Here is a 19315-nt window from a genome sequence, read left to right on the forward strand (position 1 = left end):
GCATCACCAGGATGGCCTTTGCCAAGTCCTTGTTCTTCTGAGTAGTTGCTCTCAGATCCACAATTGAACGATTTTCAACTGGGGAGCTCATGTACAGAGCACTTGTACACTTGTGGGAGACATAGAAATGGAGGAGAAGGATGAACACATCTGTGTCATCAGAGATGACTCGAACATTCTCCCCTTGCATACACTGTGATATGGCATGCTGGACGAGGATGGGATCGGCCTCTTCATGGCTTGATGAGAGATCTGTACGCTCCAGCACCCCAAATGCCCTCTCCACCACACACCTTGCCCTGGACAGCCTTGTGTTGTACCTGCCCTCAACAGCACTCCGGACAGGCTCACGGAATGGGGTCATCAGGCAAATGGGTTGAGCCAAGCAGGGATACCCTCCGTCACCTATGAGGCACCATCCTGGAGGTGGGTACAGCTGGTGCACATACAAGGGGCTGCACCTGAGGACCCTGGCATCGTGCACACAGCCAGGGAAGCCCACATGGACATCCAGAAAGCGACCCTTGTGGTCACAAATGGCTTGGAACTGGATGGAGTGGAACAGCTTCTGGTTGAAGTAGTCCGCCGCAAACCGTCCACGTGGTACAATGCGAACATGGCACCCATCTATGCTCCCTGCCACATTGCTGAAAGCTGGGGAACCAGACAGCTGCTGGAACCCAGCCCCGATGTCCTCCAGCTCATCCCTGTTGGGGAAGCGGATGAGCCTCCTAAATATGCCTTGGATGCCCTTGCTGACCCGGTGCACCATGTCGTGATATGTGGTGCGGGGAATGTCAAAGGCCTCTGACACAACCCTGTAGGATGTGCCACTAGCCAACCAGTACACAGATACAAGAACCTCAAATGCCTTCCCCCATCCATGGTCGGTGTCCCCCTGTAGTAGACAGATTAGGTTCTCCATTGTTGGCCTTGACAGACAGAAGTCCTTCCTAAGGTCACCTTCCCCGAAATAGAGGCGCAACAGGGGAACATGAGGATTTACCCTGCAGTACGGCCCTCTTGCAACAACCTGTAAAGGATATTTATGAAATTATTTATGAAATTATTTAGATTGACTATTTATTCTTATAATTTATTTGTCTATTAAATGATTTATGATTACTATTTATTCTGCTTATTAGTTACTTATTTGTTTATTTATACATATCTATTGATGAAATTATTATATAATTAATACATTTGATTATTATATAATTATTATATATTGATATTAATTAATGTATTGTTATTGCTACAAGAGATTGTAATTTAAGAAGATTCTCACTTTCACTTTCACTGTTCCCATCACATTAATATACTGGGATCTAGTGAGCTGACGAAACGAAATAATGTGCTACTTACTTACTTCTGGGGGAAATCATGTACATCTGAATCATGTACCGCAGACGACGAGCTGATTGCCTCCGTCGTCTGGTAAGAGGCATGGTTGGATAAAATGTTGATGGCGAGTGAACGTGATGCAGGAGCTACTCTGGGCACAGGACGTTAAGGTACAGGTACAGGTAGGAAAACAAACGGGGGCCGCTGGCCGGGTTTGTTTACCTTCAAATCTCCGAAAAAGTCGCAGCAGATTTACAAAAAGGCGTTATTTGGATAAACTGACCGCATATTGGGAATCTACATTGTTACTTTCTCGCCTGAAAAAATATTAAAACTTACTAAAGTGACCAAAATGAAAACAGCTTTTAACCTGCTTTAAAATTCCCGCTATCGCTGCCGGCAGGTGCGAAATGCATTCTGGGATACTTGGCTTTATACTACAGTGTGAACAGTCTGCTAGTAATGGCATACTTAATTTCATAATTTCAATCATTTAGTAGACAGTATGCACTACATACTCATTGAGTAAGTTTCACTTTTGTTTTCACACCGGGAGATTGTGGATTGAGCACATGCTGCTGGTCTGCTGAAACACTGCATCTCACAGTCAAAGACGCCCTCTAGAGGCCATCTGACGAAGCGCACCATCTCACTAAGCGTTACCTGACTGACTGACTGCCTGACCTGAATCTGCCTTGTGATGCCCTTGGCTGCACCGTGTGAAAAACATTATTCTCCATATCCCCTCTCACGGAGCACAGGAGCAAACGGATAACAGATCATCGCTGATTTTGGGGTCTTATAATGGCCAGGAAACTACACAACCCAAAGTTCAACATAATTTATATCAATTTACATCAAATATCAAATTTTCAGCAATCTGTTTTAACAAAAACTGAAAACATAACTTACTGTGCCTCACAATTTGTAGCAATCGCGGCACTTTTACTTGCTGTGCAGTACAGATGCAGCAGCGACGAGCCTGAACTGTTCCTGCAGCCTGGTAATAGGTGTTACATCCTATGAATTTAACTACAAAAACAGAGACAAAGTTAAGAGTGCTGTAAGCCTATTTTAGTTTCAATGAAGCAGTATTTCTCCTTGATAATATATTGTTGATATACTACCTCCATCACCTCTTTCGAACTGTGTCTGTGTTCTCTACTAGATGGGCATTAGTCAATATAGACCTTACTGACTGGCCAGATTCTGTAAGAATCTTTGCATTGTGCCATTTCCCCACAGCAGGAAAGTGAAGGGCCATTTTGTCCTAATTGGATAAAAATGAAATTAGAGGGCTACAGTGTTTCATCACATAGAGGAAAGCTGTTTGCCAGCCACCACATCCTCACTGTAGCGTGAAACAGATTGCTTTGGGCTGATATCATCAGGTCCCATCGCTGAGTCCCTACATGGCAGCCTCCTTTCATGCCGTGCCATGAGCATTTGGAAAGTGTCACTTTTAATCATAAAACGGCTGTGCTGATGATTGTAATCGGTCCACTTGTCACTCGGATGCCCTCATCAACCAGCTAACTGAGGCATTATAGATCCCCAACTTTGAACTGACTGAATTGCTTAATCGCAGCCTTCCATATAAACTACTACTATAAATAATAAGAGTAATATGGCTGCAGAATAGATTGAGGTTTGCGTGCTTGTTAAAAATGAGTGAATTAGATCACACCCTACTTCATTCTAGATCACAGATCTAGAATGAAGAATCTAGAAAGTAGTGTGTGCCATATAATTTTCCACCTCGTTGCTATTCTTCAATTTGTTGGTGAATTCTGCCAGAGGGCTTTATGTGTTGTCCAAAAGTTCTTTGTGCTGTTTGAGCCCATTAGAGAGCTCCCAGGTGGCCGAGCGCTCTGGTTTGGTGGGGCATTAGTAACCTGATTTATGATCTAACAGGGCTTTTTGTGTTGAGCGAAACCTCTGTAAAGCCTTTCTGGAGATGCCTACACTGTCCTCCTCTTTCAACAGATGATCTACTGCCACTGGCCTAACCCGATATGCGATTTGCAACAGTATATAGCTTATTTTTAATAAGCTTTAGTTTTTTTTAATCTCTAGAATTTTTTCATGATTTGACAAGAATTTAGGAGAACATCTTCAAATTTCAATGTCTACCTCAAGTAATGATGATATACAGTAGTTTGGATTTACACTATAGTTACTGCTCTGTTCATGGCATCCATGCTATGAAAGTGTCAATGACTCGACAGTCAGTTTTTGACAAATTTGATTGGGTTGTGTCCTGTAAATAATGTTGAATCAAGGCCAGGTTGGGTTGGATATGGCTGTAGTGTGTGTGTGAGTGTGTGTGTGTGTGTGTTGCAACCAATCAGATCGCATGGATTAGGTGTCATTTCCTAAATGAGGCTCATCCTCTCTCAAGCAAAGTGTAATTGGAAGGAGGAATGGATATCACAGCCAAACACCATCATGTATAAATGAGAGGATGATGAATGGATTGTCTTGAAGGAATACCATGAATTTTTGGGAGATTGTCCCATTGGTCCCATAGCCATAAAGAGATAATAATACAATAATATAATAACGTAAAGACATAGTAACAACAAGTACCTTGCTAGTGTGTGTGTGTGTGTGTTGTGGAATAAGCAGGATATGAACCCTGGTTCAGGTCAGGGAGGTTGTGGGAGGGCTCCTCAGGATACGAACCCTGATAAAATCCACCTCACAAATGTCTAGGAAGAATACTACTATGTAGGCTAACTAGGGTTTACAAGCTCTGCTCACATGTTGAACTTGTTGGCATCTATGAGACAGACTTCCCCACTGACAAGAGTGTCTGTATTAATAGCTGCTGTAGTCAGAGGATTAGCGTGAGAGAGAGCAAGGTTTAGATTAACAGCCTCTCAGCTGGACAAGCATGAGTAACGACTATCACACAAACACATACACAGAAATATTGCTTCAAAGAGTTGGTATAGGGAAGTAGGATTGTGCAGTAACACAGTGCAGACCAAACAGATTGGTGATTTACAGGTCAGCTCTGCTTGTTTGGCTGTCTTGGAGATCACTATCACTTTTTCTCCATATGTTTGGCTATAATGGGTTCATTGAATCAGTCCAGCTTTTTGCCTGCCATGTTTGTAGCAGCAGATGAGATGACAGCGTGGTGGTGGACACTGTAGTGTCAGGTGTGATCTCCGCATCTTTCCTTGTTTGTCTATCTGCTCCTAAAGCAAAGGCTGATCAGAGACACAGTTGATAATGAAGGAGCTATTTTGTTTGTGATTCGTAAGTTTTGTTAATTCTTATTTGTTGCACTGGTGTATTTTATTTTTATGTGTATGTATATATATGTGTATATGTATATATGTATATATATATATGCATGTGTGTATGTATGTATATATGTATATATGTGTATGTGTGCATGTGTTATGTATCAATTCACAAAAGTCATTGTATTGTTATTACTGACCAAATTACATATCTTTTTAATCTTTCTATCTCTACTGGCTACTGCACATGTAGTCCCACTGCATAAGGGTGGTGATATAAATTATCTTAATAACTATCGGCCAATTTCCAAACTGTCCTGTCTTGCTAAAGTCCTGGAGTCATTAGTTAATAATCAGCTTAAATCATTCCTCTCAAAAAATTCTGTGTTAAGTCCACACCAATCTGGTTTCAGAGCTAAGCATAGTATTGTTACTGCTACTACCTTGGTTGTGAATGATATTGTTTCTGCTGTTGACAAAGGGAAATATTGTGCTGCCCTCTTTGTCGATCTAACAAAAGCATTTGACACTGTTGATCATGCTATACTCCTACAGAGGCTGTGTGATATTGGCTTTGATTATAAGTCCTGTAAATGGTTTCAGGACTACCTGTCTCACAGACAGCAATGTGTGATTTTGGGAAATGATCGTTCTGTATTTTTACCACTGTCAAAAGGGGTTCCACAAGGTTCAATATTGGGTCCTATCTTGTTCACAATTTATATCAACAATATTACATCCTTTCTAACAAACTGCAATGCCCATCTTTATGCGGATGATACAGTTCTGTATTGCTTTGCTGATACTGCGCACTCAACCATTGAAATCCTACAACAAGCCTTTGACAAATTGCAAGACGCACTTTTTAATTTGAAATTAGTCCTGAATTCAACCAAGACTAAATATATGCTATTCTCTAGAGCCAGAAATATTGTGGACAATAGTTTGCATATTACCACTCTGAATGGACACAATATTGAGAGGGTCTCGGAGTATAAATATCTTGGTATCTGGCTAGATCAAAAAGTTACTTTTAAATTTCACATTGACACACTAGTTAGCAAGCTACGACAAAAAATTGGATATTTGTACAGAAACAAAGCTAATTTTCCTATGTTCAGTTGGGAGGTGGTTTGTTTATTTGTTTTCTCGTTGGTTGTTTTTTATGTGTATACTCTCAGCATCATTGTAAATGAGGGTATACCCTCAATGATCTCTGAGATCTAAATAAAGGTTGAATGAATGAATAATATTTATGTGGATATTGCAGCAGCTAATGGGGATGTAAATAAAGTAACAGGATTACTTTTAGCTAATCCTATCAGATCTATTCTAAAGATAAGATAGCACTTTATTAATCCCCTTGGGGACTGGGACAAACAAAATGGCCATGGAAGTTTGACCCAGACTGGCCCACCACAACCGACCCACAGATACTCCACCCACCGCCTCACTTCTCACAATGTGGACACATGTAGAACAAAGTATTATTAATCTTGAAAAATTGAAAATTTAGTATTTTATCTAGGCTATGGGGTGATAGATTTTAATTGACCATATAATAAAATAATCTGCCCCTTTTACCATCAGCTGTTGACAAGAGTAAGCAAAAGGATAATGCAGATAGCCAACTGCCTACAAGTGTGATGCAAGTATATCTAGTGCACAGCTTTAGGCAGCGGCCAGACAGAAATGGATGAAACATATGACATTTGTATATGGATCTGTCACTTTCTATTCTTTGTCCGACTGGAATGCTCAGTGGAGGTGTGGTGTAAAAGGCAGGTGGATAATCTGTGAACACAGAAACACCTATAGCTACGCTTGCTAGCCAACTAAAATATCAATATCAGGTTTCACAATTTGAACATCGTGTTCCTATGCAACCAACCTGGAAGAGCAATCGCTGCACTAATATTTTGCTAGGCCATATTAGTCCTGTTTCTGGATTAGGACTAGAGTATGGACCGTAGACTGTAGGTATGGACTAGATTATGGACATGAGAGTGTGCAACAGTGATAGAGCCTCTGAGACAGCTGTTACATCAAGATGCTGAATGGAAATGGACTCCAAAACAAGACACAATAATATATATTTCAGCTGTGATCATTGGAGATAATACTCACTGGGATCACAAGGGTTGTATATCCCATGACTAGGTTGACATGGGTGACTGAATCAGTAGAGATGACCCAGGGAATCCCTAAGGCTTAGTAGCAACCCTTCTCTCTAGCATGCAAGGCGAATGAAAACATGCGTGCAAAGGTTACTACAACAGCTTTCCACTTAAGTATTAGAAAGCAGTCTTTGTATTGGCTTACAAGGAATCTATTGGATTATATCAAGCCCTTGTCCAAGGGAAGGCACTTTTAAACTCCTCATGAAGGAGGAAAGCCAAACACATGATAATTTCCTATGACTTTTGACCCTATCTATGGTCAAAATTGAAATTGAGGTATTCTGAGGCCCTTGAGAATGATCTCTTCCCAGCCACAGGAGCGCACCTGAAGCACACCTTTCCCTGTATATCTAAAATAGTGGCTTCAACAGCTGTCTTTCCAGGCTGTTCACAGCAGTCGCGAGTCAGGATACAGTCCTTTGTGCCATAATCCAAGGTCAGCATTCATACAGAATTCCAGTTCAGATGTCAAAAGAATGATGTACTAACTGACAAATATAGGACTATAAAAGCGATGTCATCATAAATCTACAGGACCATTATTTGTTTGACTTTAATATGGATTCACAGGACAAAACATAATTGATAAATGTGTTTTCTATTTTAAGATATCTGGTAATTTGTTTAGTAGTTGTTGTTTTTTAGCTGCTTTAACACATTTTGCTGAAATGTCTTTGATGGTAAGTAGACCCAAAGATGGCATTTTGAGGATGGGGGATCAACAGATAAATTCCTTTCAAAAGGAAATCCATTGCACATTATTTGTCACCTGCTTACAATTGTAACCAGTAATTCTCCAACTCAGTAATCTGATTGCGTTCAATTACTTTTGTCTCAGAAATCTTTGTAATATGGAGTTAAACACAAATATGGGACTGCATCATTAGTGGAGGATGACATGTTTACAGTTGCCTTGTTATTTATACCACTGCTTATGAATAAATAGTTTACCTTTTGCATGAGAAGTGGTTCTTCTTCACTTATTTTTCAATAATTAACATTTGTCACCCCATACTGTAGCATACAGAATATGTAATCATTTTTTTTAATATTAATATGAATCCATTATTTAATCCAGTAATATTCATCTATTAACATAATGCTCTGTATATGTTTCTATTTCACTCTCAGCCAATCAGCACAATGTGCCTCTGAATGTTCATAAGGTTTGTGTCCATAAACTCACAATATGAACATTGTTCTCTCAAATATGTTTTTAATAAACTCACCTACTTTTTCAGAAGTATCTGTACACTGATTGCTGTTTTTTTATGTACTTAGATTAGTGTAATCCAATTACAGGTAATCCATTGCTCCCCAAACCTATTTGTGAGGTAGGGCTGGGATTGGTGAGGACATCAGACCATACACATAGAAATATGATGATAATCAATGGTAATGGTAAGATCAGTATTTTTCTATCCAGGAGCATACATTTGGCTAGGATGCAGGGCACACAAGCTTGAGTTTCTCACAGCAAAGCAAGCATTTACAAAACATGGTTCTTGGGTTGATTGGCTGAATCACATTGTCAAAACAAGGTGACATATTTGTTGCTGATTTGCCCAGATAGGCCTACTCCATCACTTGTGGGGGGCAACATGTTTACTTTTTTATTTTTGCCACTAATGCCACACATTTCACTTTGTGTTTGAGAAGTTTTTTTTCCTCATATTTTCCTTTAATTTGCCTTCTTGGAACTCTCTGCCCTTCACATTCTTCCTGGTTGTACAGGCTGTGGCATATAAAATATTTTTGAAAAAATATTTTGTCCATATTTAAATTTGTTTCATCCAGGAATATGAATCTGTTATCATTCTTTAAAGTGTGCTGTATGCACATGTTGCTCTTCCACTCTCAGCCAATCAGCGCAATGCCAGTTACAGTCTTCAGAAGCACGGCAGCCAATCAGAGTCTTCGAAACTTCGTTTCGACGTCATTAAGCGGCTTACTGGAGCAGGTGAATGGAGACAGAAACGGAGACAGGCTGGTTTATACCGGAGATAGGACCGGACCATGACAACATTCTCAACAGGACGCTTACGTGTGTGTTGTAAAAAGTAGATTTTGTTTACTTGACGGGGTACTAAGGGGCCGTTCTTGCGTTTTTCCAGAGTCTGGAAGCAGATATTGTGAGTTACCTCAGTAGTCAGCATGGAGTCCGAGGACAAGGTAAGTTCTCTATAATCAGTATAAGACATGTTGGCACTTAATACTGACATTATTAACTCTGGAAAAGAGGCTAGCCTAGCTGTTGAGGAAGGTGACATGTTTCAGTTAAGGTGGCAGGTAATATATAATACTAAGGTAATACTGAATTATAGCCTACACACACACTTACACCCTTGGGTAATATAATACTAAGATAATAGTGAATTAGTTTAGCCTAGATACCCTCGGGTAAAATAATACGAAGGTAGGCTAATAGTAAGTAGTTTACACCCTCAGGTAATATAATACTAAGGTAATAGTCACCCTAGCCTAACTTTCTCCCAAAAGTAAATAGGCTATTATGCTGTAATGTTATTAATGTATACCATGTCAAGTGTTATAGTATCAGGCCTGTATAGTTAGTTAGCTTCATGTACAGTAATATACGCAGTAATAGTACACTGGTTGTACTTTCAGTTGAGATAAAATGTTGGACCCTTTTGTTTCTCATGTATAATACAATGCTCTCTGAAGATGCCTAGTTACGCTTTTTCGCTTCAAAGCACCATTTCCCCGCTAAGTAACATTACACACCACAAAGACACACACACGCGCGAACGCTATTAGGACATATGGACATCCTTCCAATATATATATATATAACTTGGAATGTAGAATACACACACACACACACACACACACACACACACATAGGTGTGTGTGTGTGTGTGTGTGTGTGTGTGTGTGTGTGTGTGTGTGTATGTGTATTCTACATTCCAAGTTCAAACATATTACATATATTCAAACATATTAATCTCAAAATGTACTTCAAATCAGTGAGTGATTTTTGGATGGGTGAGTTCAAGGATGTAGCTTCCAATAGATCCAGATGGATCAGGTGAATTTAATTACTCTCCAAATTTCCCCACTCAAATATCATTTGAATGAGAGGGCTGTTAATACCTGCCAATCAGTATCCAATACTGTTCACACAACCATTTAGAGTTGTACTTGGTGTAGCACTTTATAAAATAATATATTACTTTACCAAGGTAAAAAGCACATGAAATAGTGTGATGTTTTCCAGCAATTCAGAAAAACTGAAATCAAGCTGAAAATGAATCAATAAGTCACTTCCCAACATCATCATCAGATATTAAATGAAACTCAATAAATTGGGAAATTGTGTGGAGATATCATCTAGAATATTGTTTCAGTGATGTCAGCCTAAAATAGTTGTTCTTTCACTCTGTGAACATTGTGACTAGATCCTCAGACACATGAAATAAGGAGTTAATCAAACATCCATAATGAGTGTTGCAATGTAAAACACACTCCGCATAAACACACACCCAGCAAACGCATCAGGGCTTTTGAATGGCGGTCTGGACATGACACAGCAGTGACAGGCTTGATCCTGAACAAAGCTGCTGCTGCTGGTCAGAGAGCAGGCAGCCAGATTAAAAGCTGATGTAACCCTGAACATAGCCGAGGGCTGTGAGGGGAGCTGCACACAGAAGACTTGGAACTTTACAACTTTACAAAATTACAACTTTAGTTCGGCTAATTATTGCTGTGTCCAGTCATCCCATTTTATAGGATGCATCTTTGGTGGAACACCGTGACAAAATAAAAATAGCAGTGGTGTGGAGAACGGTGTCTGAAACCATGGGTGTTGATGGTGGATGAAGAGAAATTTACATGCATATATGGTCTAACGTTCAATCAGTATTTATTTAGTAGGCAACCCAAGGCTTTACCTGTCTACCACCAACACTGCTTCCCTCACTACTCTTCTGCATCTTACCCATGTATAGTAACTGAACAATTAAGGGTAGCCTAATTTAGTGTTGCCTGCATCAAACTCTCTGCCCTGATGTGTGTATCCTAAACTAAATTCTCACCTGCCATGTAATGTAGGACCAACTGAACTAGACAAACTCATCAAATGCACCGTTTCAGTTTATGCATTGTAGACTAGAGTGACAAAAAAGGTGATTGACTTGCATGCCGACATTGCTCTTTAACTTCCTAGATTGAGTGAATTAGCCTAATCTCTTCAGTTGGGTTGTACTCATACAATGCAATGTTTGTGAGAAAACTGACAATTGTGATTGCATCATTTTGCCCTTGGCAGGTCTTCTGTAGGCCCATTGCCCACAGATAGGGCACAGCACAAATGGACACTTGACATTCACTTTTTCTAATTCTATGAACTTCTTAATAGACGATGAATTAGACAGATAAATCAATAAAAAAAATTCTCACCATATGTAATTCAGACTATAGTGTTTCTATTTGATGTGTTTGTAAATGCAATCTGATGCTCCTGGTAAAGAAGCAAGAACTCAATTTCCTTTGGAACAGAGCAGAGGATTTATGAATGATTCATTAAAGAAACCTTGGATCAGAAAATGCACACGGAACCATGTGACAGAATAGCATTAACCATTTAAATTTTTTTTACATTTTTCTAATTTACTACTGTGAAATGTCTGATTTCATAGGTCTAGAATAGGAAATAGGAAAGTGAAATACTCTTTATTTAAACAAAGGATACGATTATTAACTGTAGGACCTTTATGCTGTTAATGTGTAACTTTTATTTTAAAATGCAGACTTTTATCTGCGTTTTTCTGGTCATAACATCAGGTGACACTCCCACTGATGATGGCGGTGGGGACAGCTGTGATTGGCTCGCTACAGTTTGGCTACAACACTGGTGTCATCAACGCTCCACAGAATGTGAGTATCTACCATTTTCAATGTTAAACATAGTACATATAGTACATTCAGCATAAAAGGAACCTATATGTAGAACCATTTTACACCACTAAATTTTATCATTGTGAGGGCCAAACACTAACATACACTGAGGACATGCAATAGTTTTCTGTGATTGGTTAATCTAAAAAAACGGTAAAACCAATATGTAGTATTTTCCCAATGTTTTGTTTGTTCTTTGTTCTTTAAACTTTCTTTTAAGTTTGTTCTTTAAAATGTGGCAATAAGTACACACACCTGGCAGTGAATTCATGGAAAGTGTCCACATGTCTCTAGCTGGGTTTCCATCCAATATTTTTATGTGAATTATGATGTATATTAAGTTAGAAAGGCCCAATGGCTCAATTAGTATTGCAAAAACTGGTTATGGTCACAGTGTGAACACAGTAAAAATCTGGTTGTAGTCTGGCTTGGGCTCTCAAAATGCTGCTAATGTGCAAGCTCTTTTTGGGATTAGGTTTAAACCATGTGGGGACCATGTGGACCAATTCGGGCTCCTCTCCTGCTTGTGATATTCATGGACAGGATATCAAGGTGCAGCCGAGGTCTGGAGAGTGTCCAGTTCAGTGGCATCAGAGTGGCATCTCTTCTGTTTGCAGATGATTTTGTCCTTTAGGCGGCTTCGGACTGTGATCTCCGATGTGCATTGGAACAGTTTGAGATGAGGTTCAGCACCTTCTAGTGGACTCATATATTCTAGAGTGCTGAATGGGCAGTTAGGTAAAGGATCTTGACTTATGAGGGGTGGATGTAGTCAGGGTCTCTGACAGGCAGGGCGTTGGGGCATTGGATGGGGAGACTTTATATGGACCCCGTGCTCAGGCTAAGCAGTGTCTTATATTATATGCACTAGGGTTGTGCACATCATGTGGATAAGTATAGACGTTTATGACGTATGTATGATGTCTAATAGTCACGTATATATTTATATAGGTGCAACTATGTGAGCCAACTGTTGTGTGAACTGTACTGCTTAGGACGCAAGACAAGTTTATTAGAAATCTGACATTAAAGTTTTATCGTATCTATCGTATCATGAAATGTGAGGCCAAGGTTCTCTTCCGGAAAAAGCGGCCTGTCCCATTCAGGTGAGGTGAGGAAGGTAAAAGGGATTGAGAGATTGACTGCCAGTTGGGTGCAGCGGCTGCAGTAATGTGGGCATCAGAATATTACCAAGTGCATTTCTTTGTTTTGATTTTTGGACAGCATGAGATATGGCCAACATTAGCTGAAAACAAAGAACAACAACTTGCTCCATAATTATCAGTTATTTCAAGTCTTTCCATGTTTCTGGTGGATGTTTTTTTTTCAGCTAATGGAAACACATCTAATTAACATTTTATTTTTGTGACATTTCACAAACATTTGCTTAAAATTTGGATGGAAACAACAGCTACTGCTGACATGATGTAAAACACATCACTGAGTATCTTTGGGAAATACAATACAATAAAATAAAAATGATTTTATTTTTCCTGTTGCTTATGGTAAGTCCATCGGCTACATTAGGCCTCCATATTTACTATCATTGTGTGCTGGGAATTTTCAACTTCAAAATGACTCTTTCCGTAAGCTACTGACTCTTTTCTTTAGCACTAAACTGTGTTTTGTGTGCACGTGCTTGTGTGTCTGTGTGTGTACTTCTTAGTACACCTGACTAGATTGGGGCCTATAAATAGAGCTGCGTACAGATGACCTCAGCCTGTGCAGGGATCAGCAAATACACAAGCTGACTGGTCTCTATTCCTTCCTGTAAAGCAGTGGGTCTCCATCCTGGTCCTCGAACACCACAGCCCTGCTGGTTTTCTATCCTACCAGCTAATTAATTGCATTCACCTTGCATCCCAGGTAAATCAGTCCCTGATTATATGGCTAAAGTGAAAACCAACAGGACTGTGGTACTCCAGGACCTGGATTGAGAACCACGTCTCTAAACTTAAAGCTTCTGTCCATTATTCTGATTAATACTATCACTTATAAATCATGCACATAAAAACCCAGTCATGGTGTTTGTTGTCCTTTCAACTTCAGTTGTATGTTCCTAATTGGCTTTCCACTGGAAGACAAGCTCATTGTCAAGTTTATAGGATTAAGGGAAAAGAATTATGTAACCGCTGCCATGATACAGCTAATGCACGGTGACGTTCTTACACACAACTGATTTACGGTACTAGTGGCTTTTGGAATAAGCCAATGCACAATATCCACTATAGAACTGTCCTAATTTAAATTTTGATCATCTATGTTTTACCTATCACTAGCAAAGAGTAGGTTTTTCAGGGGTGAGGAGATGAATTGAAGAGATTTTCTTTGTGGACCTATATTTAAAATTATACAGTGAGTTTCAAGGAAACTCAACATGGATACTATTCAAACTTCAAATTTATTGCTAAAATCACACATGGTTTTTCTATGACAGCAGGACTATGTGCTTCATGGGGACTACAACCCACAATAAAACTAAACTAAAACTGTAACTGAAGAGGACAGGGCTGTTTGAAAGGCAGTTTTTTTTTAGATATGATTGAAGCTGCATGCAGTGTTTCTTTCTTTTGACCTTAAGCGACCCTCAGTGAATAGATAGAAACACTATGTAGTGTTTAATGGGATAAATTAGCCTTTAGCTGATATAAAAAGTACTGGTCATCGAACAGTCCATCCAAAAAGCACATTGACTTAGGTGGTATTGCTAACACATGCCAGCAACTTCTTGCCAGGCCTCACCCACCCACAAGTATAAATAGTCACAGATTACTGGATCTTTGGCCCATTGTTACTATGTTAGACGTCTAGTCAGCTATCCTCAACCTGACCTCAACTATATCAAGAGCAGTTTTACATTCTATCGTCAACACTGAAAATTTTGTTGAATATTCTCACCATCTCATCTCTCCACTTCAGGCCAAAACATGTTCAGTGTAAGAAGATGATGCAGAGAACTAAATCAGTGCATTATATATATAATATTTTGTGTGCTCAATGTTCAGTTTTAAGTCACTGAAGCATTTTTTATGAACTACATATACTTTTTCAATCTACTACCCCATATAATCATTTATATATACAAGTAAATGCTTTTTGTGGTTCTCTTTCAGAGTCAAAATACGGGCAATTCAACAATCAGATGCAAGGAATTTATGTAAATAGTCATAAATGAGACTCTCAAGAATGAAATTTAGCCAAGTTATAGCCTTGTTTACCTTGCTGCAGATACAAGCTGGTTTAACGTTATCTGTTATTTTTAACTGTGATGCACAGTGAGCCTCAGTGCTGTGTTGTCTTGTGATTCAGATCATTGAGGGCTTCTACAACGAGACATGGACCAGCAGGTATTCAGAGTCCATCTCTCAGAACTCTCTGACTACTCTGTGGTCCATCTCCGTGGCCATCTTCTCTGTGGGAGGAATGTTCGGCTCCTTCTCCGTCGGCCTCTTCGTCAACCGCTTTGGCAGGTAGGACAGTTCATTTGACCGACAGCATTATTCATCATACCAAATGGACAGGTGCTAAAAATGTGCCATGAATGCTGTTCTTTTAAAGGAGGAACTCCATGCTCATGGCCAATGTGCTAGCCTTTATCGCTGCTGCGTTTATGGGCTTCTCCAAGCTAGCCGCATCCTGGGAGATGCTCATCATTGGACGTTTCATAGTGGGCCTCTACTCCGGCCTCTCCACAGGCTTTGTGCCCATGTATGTTGGGGAAGTCTCGCCCACCTCTCTCCGTGGAGCACTAGGCACTTTGCATCAGCTTGGCGTTGTAATTGGCATACTCATGGCACAGGTAAGCTCCTTAAAACGCTATTAATAATGTCCTGTTGCGGCGACATGGTATGGACCGCTGTACCTCTGTGTCTTCTGGATGTACTGTGTTGTGTATGTGTATGTAGCGCATGTGTCTTTTGTGCAGATTTTTGGGATCGAGTCCATCATGGGGAATGCCTCCCTGTGGCCTCTCCTGTTGGGTTTTACCTTCATCCCGGCTGTACTGCAGTGTGTCCTGCTGCCCTTCTGCCCCGAAAGCCCCCGCTACCTCCTCATCAGCTGCAATGAGGAGGAGAAAGCCCGGAGTGGTGAGATGCACACACACAACGACACTTTGCTCTGTGGTCACTAGGGACGCAACAGTATGAGAATATCATGGTACCATTATAGTCTGAGGGAAAATCACAGTTTCACAGTTTTACGATTATATGTAATAGGTTAGTCTTTTATACCTGGGACATCAGTTAATCGCTGCATCCCTAGTGGTCACCTCTCTAGTTGATTCATTTATTGAATTTATTTGATAGTGGACTGAGAAGAGAGAGAGAAGCTGGTTTAGTGTCACAGGACCAGAAGACTTCAGGTAAATCAAGGCACCAAGGCTAGCTCTACCGCCTCATCCATGGGCAGGTAATTGAAGGAAAATACTACCCAGTCCAGGTGCTACAGCCTGTAGGATCACCAACTTGGACACACCACATGACCATAGGACAGGTAATTCATTAGAATTGTGAACCCACAAACAGAAGGAAAACCAACCAACCAAGAACAGTTTTGCAGCTGTGTTATGAAATTAGCCCTTTGCTGTTATACCTCTGAAATGACCTGTCTACTGGCCACACCGGTTCTTGTGTTATGGCATTATGACCAAGTTAAAATAACCAGAAAAAGTTATTTGAACTGCTTCATCTCCCATATTTTTTCGCTCCTAGTCTTAACGAAGCTGCGGGGCACCGAGGAGGTGAATGCAGCCATCCAGGAGATGAAGGAGGAGAGCCAGCAGATGATGAGGGAGAAGAAGGTGACCATCCTCGAGTTGTTCCGCTCCCCCCTCTACCGCGAGCCCATCTTCATCGCTATCATGCTGCAGCTCTCGCAGCAGCTGTCTGGGATCAACGCTGTAAGTCAAAGGGACAAAGAGTGTTGGGAACTGTTATGTCTTACTTCAATGCTAGATGAATGAGAGCCAGACAATGTACACAATCGCAAGAAATTATTTGAGTATTTCAGTTTTATTCTGAAACTATTGAGGCAGGTTTAAACAAATGTTCATTATTTGTAAGTGCTGTTTCATCACACCCGCACATGTACACAACAAAACAAACAATAACTCCAGCAAACCTGAGGTAACTGTTCCCTCTGTCGTCGGCTGTAGGTGTTTTACTACTCCACCGGGATCTTTGAGCGAGCAGGAGTGTCTCAGCCTGTCTATGCGACCATTGGGGCCGGAGTGGTCAACACTGCCTTCACTGTGGTTTCTGTAAGTCCCAGGAGGAAGACGTGGGCATTTGAGGCATAAAAAGTTCAACATTTCACTTCTCCATTTTAAAATGCTAATTTCTCTCTCTCTGTCCAGTTGTTTGTGGTGGAGCGTGCAGGCAGGAGATCGCTCCAGCTCATTGGTCTATTAGGAATGGCTGGGTCAGCAGTCCTTATGACCATTGCCTTGGCATTGTTGGTAAGTGTGTGACAGTGGATGTAAGACGACAGCATTATGTGTCATTGAATTTCCCCTTAGAGGGCTAATATACTGTATATTATATAATTTAATATAGTATAATTTTGAAAATGATTGCTAGTATGAAAGTAGTAGAGGAGTAAAGTATGAAGCTATCTTAAGACATTTACTTTCCAAATTACAAACACTTTAAAGGATGTAATTATCTATATCTTTATAGAGCATTGAGTATTTATCGCAATGAATGGATAAATACAAACTACTTTGATTTGAATTAAGCCCTTCATATCAAGTGGCTGAACACATCCCTGGTGTTTCTGCCCTCCTCAGGACCAGCTCAGATGGATGTCCTACGTCAGCATCGTAGCCATCTTCTGCTTTGTAGCCTTCTTTGAAATCGGCCCCGGCCCCATCCCCTGGTTCATCGTGGCCGAGCTCTTCAGCCAGGGGCCACGGCCGGCAGCCATCGCAGTGGCTGGCTTCTCCAATTGGTCTGCCAACTTCGCAGTGGGCATGGGCTTCCAGTACGTTGAGGTAAGGAGGCGCAGCGTCAAGTCTCAAATAAATAAAAAATTAGAATAACATTTTATCATAACCAGGCGGTCTGCATTTACTTTCATTCAACTCTAACTCTCATACTGTAAATTGTGCCCAACAAAGGTATAACAGTGATTATTCTTTGCCTGTGACCTTCCCTGTAGAAACTGTGCGGCCCGTACGTGTTCATCCTGTTCACCGTCCTGCTGCTGGGCTTCTTCATCTTCACCTACTTCAAGGTGCCAGAGACCAAGGGCCGGACCTTTGACGAGATCTCAGCGGGCTTCCGCCAGTCGGCCGGCCAGTCCTCTGAGAAGTACTCGGCCCCCGAGGAGCTCAACACCCTCACGGGGGCCGACTCCCCGCTTTAACACACACACACACACACACACACACACCTGCGTACAGCAATGTGTCCTTGCGAGGAGATTTGGGCTACACTTTTAGACCACTGGCATAAACTAGTGTTAGGGGCAGCAGCTCTTTCATATGGATGCAGTGGCATTTTGAATTTAAATCTGTTACACAGATTGTAAAAATAGATGTATGCACTGACTGAGGACGCCACCGTTGGTTCCTGTGGGCTGAGTTTGAAGTCCAACAAGTCTTATTTCCACGCCAATTATAGGCTTTTGGAAACACTGAAGCCTTGTGCTGTGATCATCAATTCCACACCTGGTCTCAGGTAGACACAGACACAGGTGTGGCTCATTAGTAGCTACCTAGCTGAATGGGGTAGGTTACACAAGACTATTTTTATAGAGCTATTCATCACAGAGTTGGTCCGACAAAAATTAGCATAGTCACATTGAAGTTTAGCTAGGCTACCTCAGATCTGCCTCAAATATATCAATCAGCTGTAATAAGTTAATGTAAGAGTCTAAAAAAAAATGATTGACAGTCTTTTGATTATGTATACATTCCAAATTTCCAGTGTCAATTATATGAAATTATTAAGAAAATATATTAAGTGTATTTTCTGTTGCTTTATGAAATGTTTTATTACCTGAATTGACTGTACAAATGTCATCTTACATTCATCTCATAAGAAATTATGAACTATCAACATAAATCTATTCAGAAATGTATTACATTTCTGAATACATTTAGGAATTTATAAATGTATTATCGCCATCTACCAAGGTGATCTATCATTTTGTAGTTACTAATTTATTAGTTATTCATTTCATAAGGTCGTCCACTTAATGACAGGACACTAAATTCAGGACAGTTTTTCACATACTGGTTATATTTGAAACAGTGTTATTCCTGTGGTAATTCATGTTCAACATGTTACCACCAGACATTGAGTATTAAGGGGACACCTCGAAATGTAGCATTTTAGCACAGAAATCCTGATCTAGGACTGCTGAGGTCCCATCCAGGTTTGGGGAGCAATGGATTGTGTGTTACATAATTATAATAATCTGATTACCAACAAATGTGACTGCAAAAATATTCCATTTACGAAAAAGAAAACAAAAATCATTTAACAGCTACTTTTTAAAATAAATAAAAAAATAGGTGATTACTCAAAAACATGTTTGAAAAGAGAATTTAGATTGGGAGATTACAAACACATTAATAATGCTATAGTAATTACAGTTTGCACATGGGAGCAAATT

General features: G+C 40.3%; 1 protein-coding gene across 1 annotated transcript; it reads left to right on the forward strand.

Moving 5' to 3' along the window:
• The first annotated feature begins 8932 nt into the window (after window positions 1-8932).
• On the forward strand, window positions 8933-18061 carry LOC139647727 (solute carrier family 2, facilitated glucose transporter member 1-like). Its single transcript, XM_071523693.1, has 10 exons — window positions 8933-8950; window positions 11582-11674; window positions 15005-15165; window positions 15254-15494; window positions 15621-15783; window positions 16408-16595; window positions 16851-16955; window positions 17052-17153; window positions 17484-17687; window positions 17855-18061. The coding sequence occupies exons 1-10, from the start codon at window positions 8933-8935 to the stop codon at window positions 18059-18061; spliced, it is 1482 nt and encodes a 493-aa protein (XP_071379794.1).
• The last annotated feature ends 1254 nt before the right edge of the window (window positions 18062-19315 follow it).

The sequence above is a fragment of the Centroberyx affinis genome, unplaced genomic scaffold (genome assembly GCF_046629955.1).
Source record: "Centroberyx affinis isolate AG114_WGS23_722 - 3 ecotype Tasmania unplaced genomic scaffold, CSIRO-AGI_Caff_v1 ptg000101l_1, whole genome shotgun sequence".
Classification (NCBI taxonomy): domain Eukaryota; kingdom Metazoa; phylum Chordata; class Actinopteri; order Beryciformes; family Berycidae; genus Centroberyx; species Centroberyx affinis.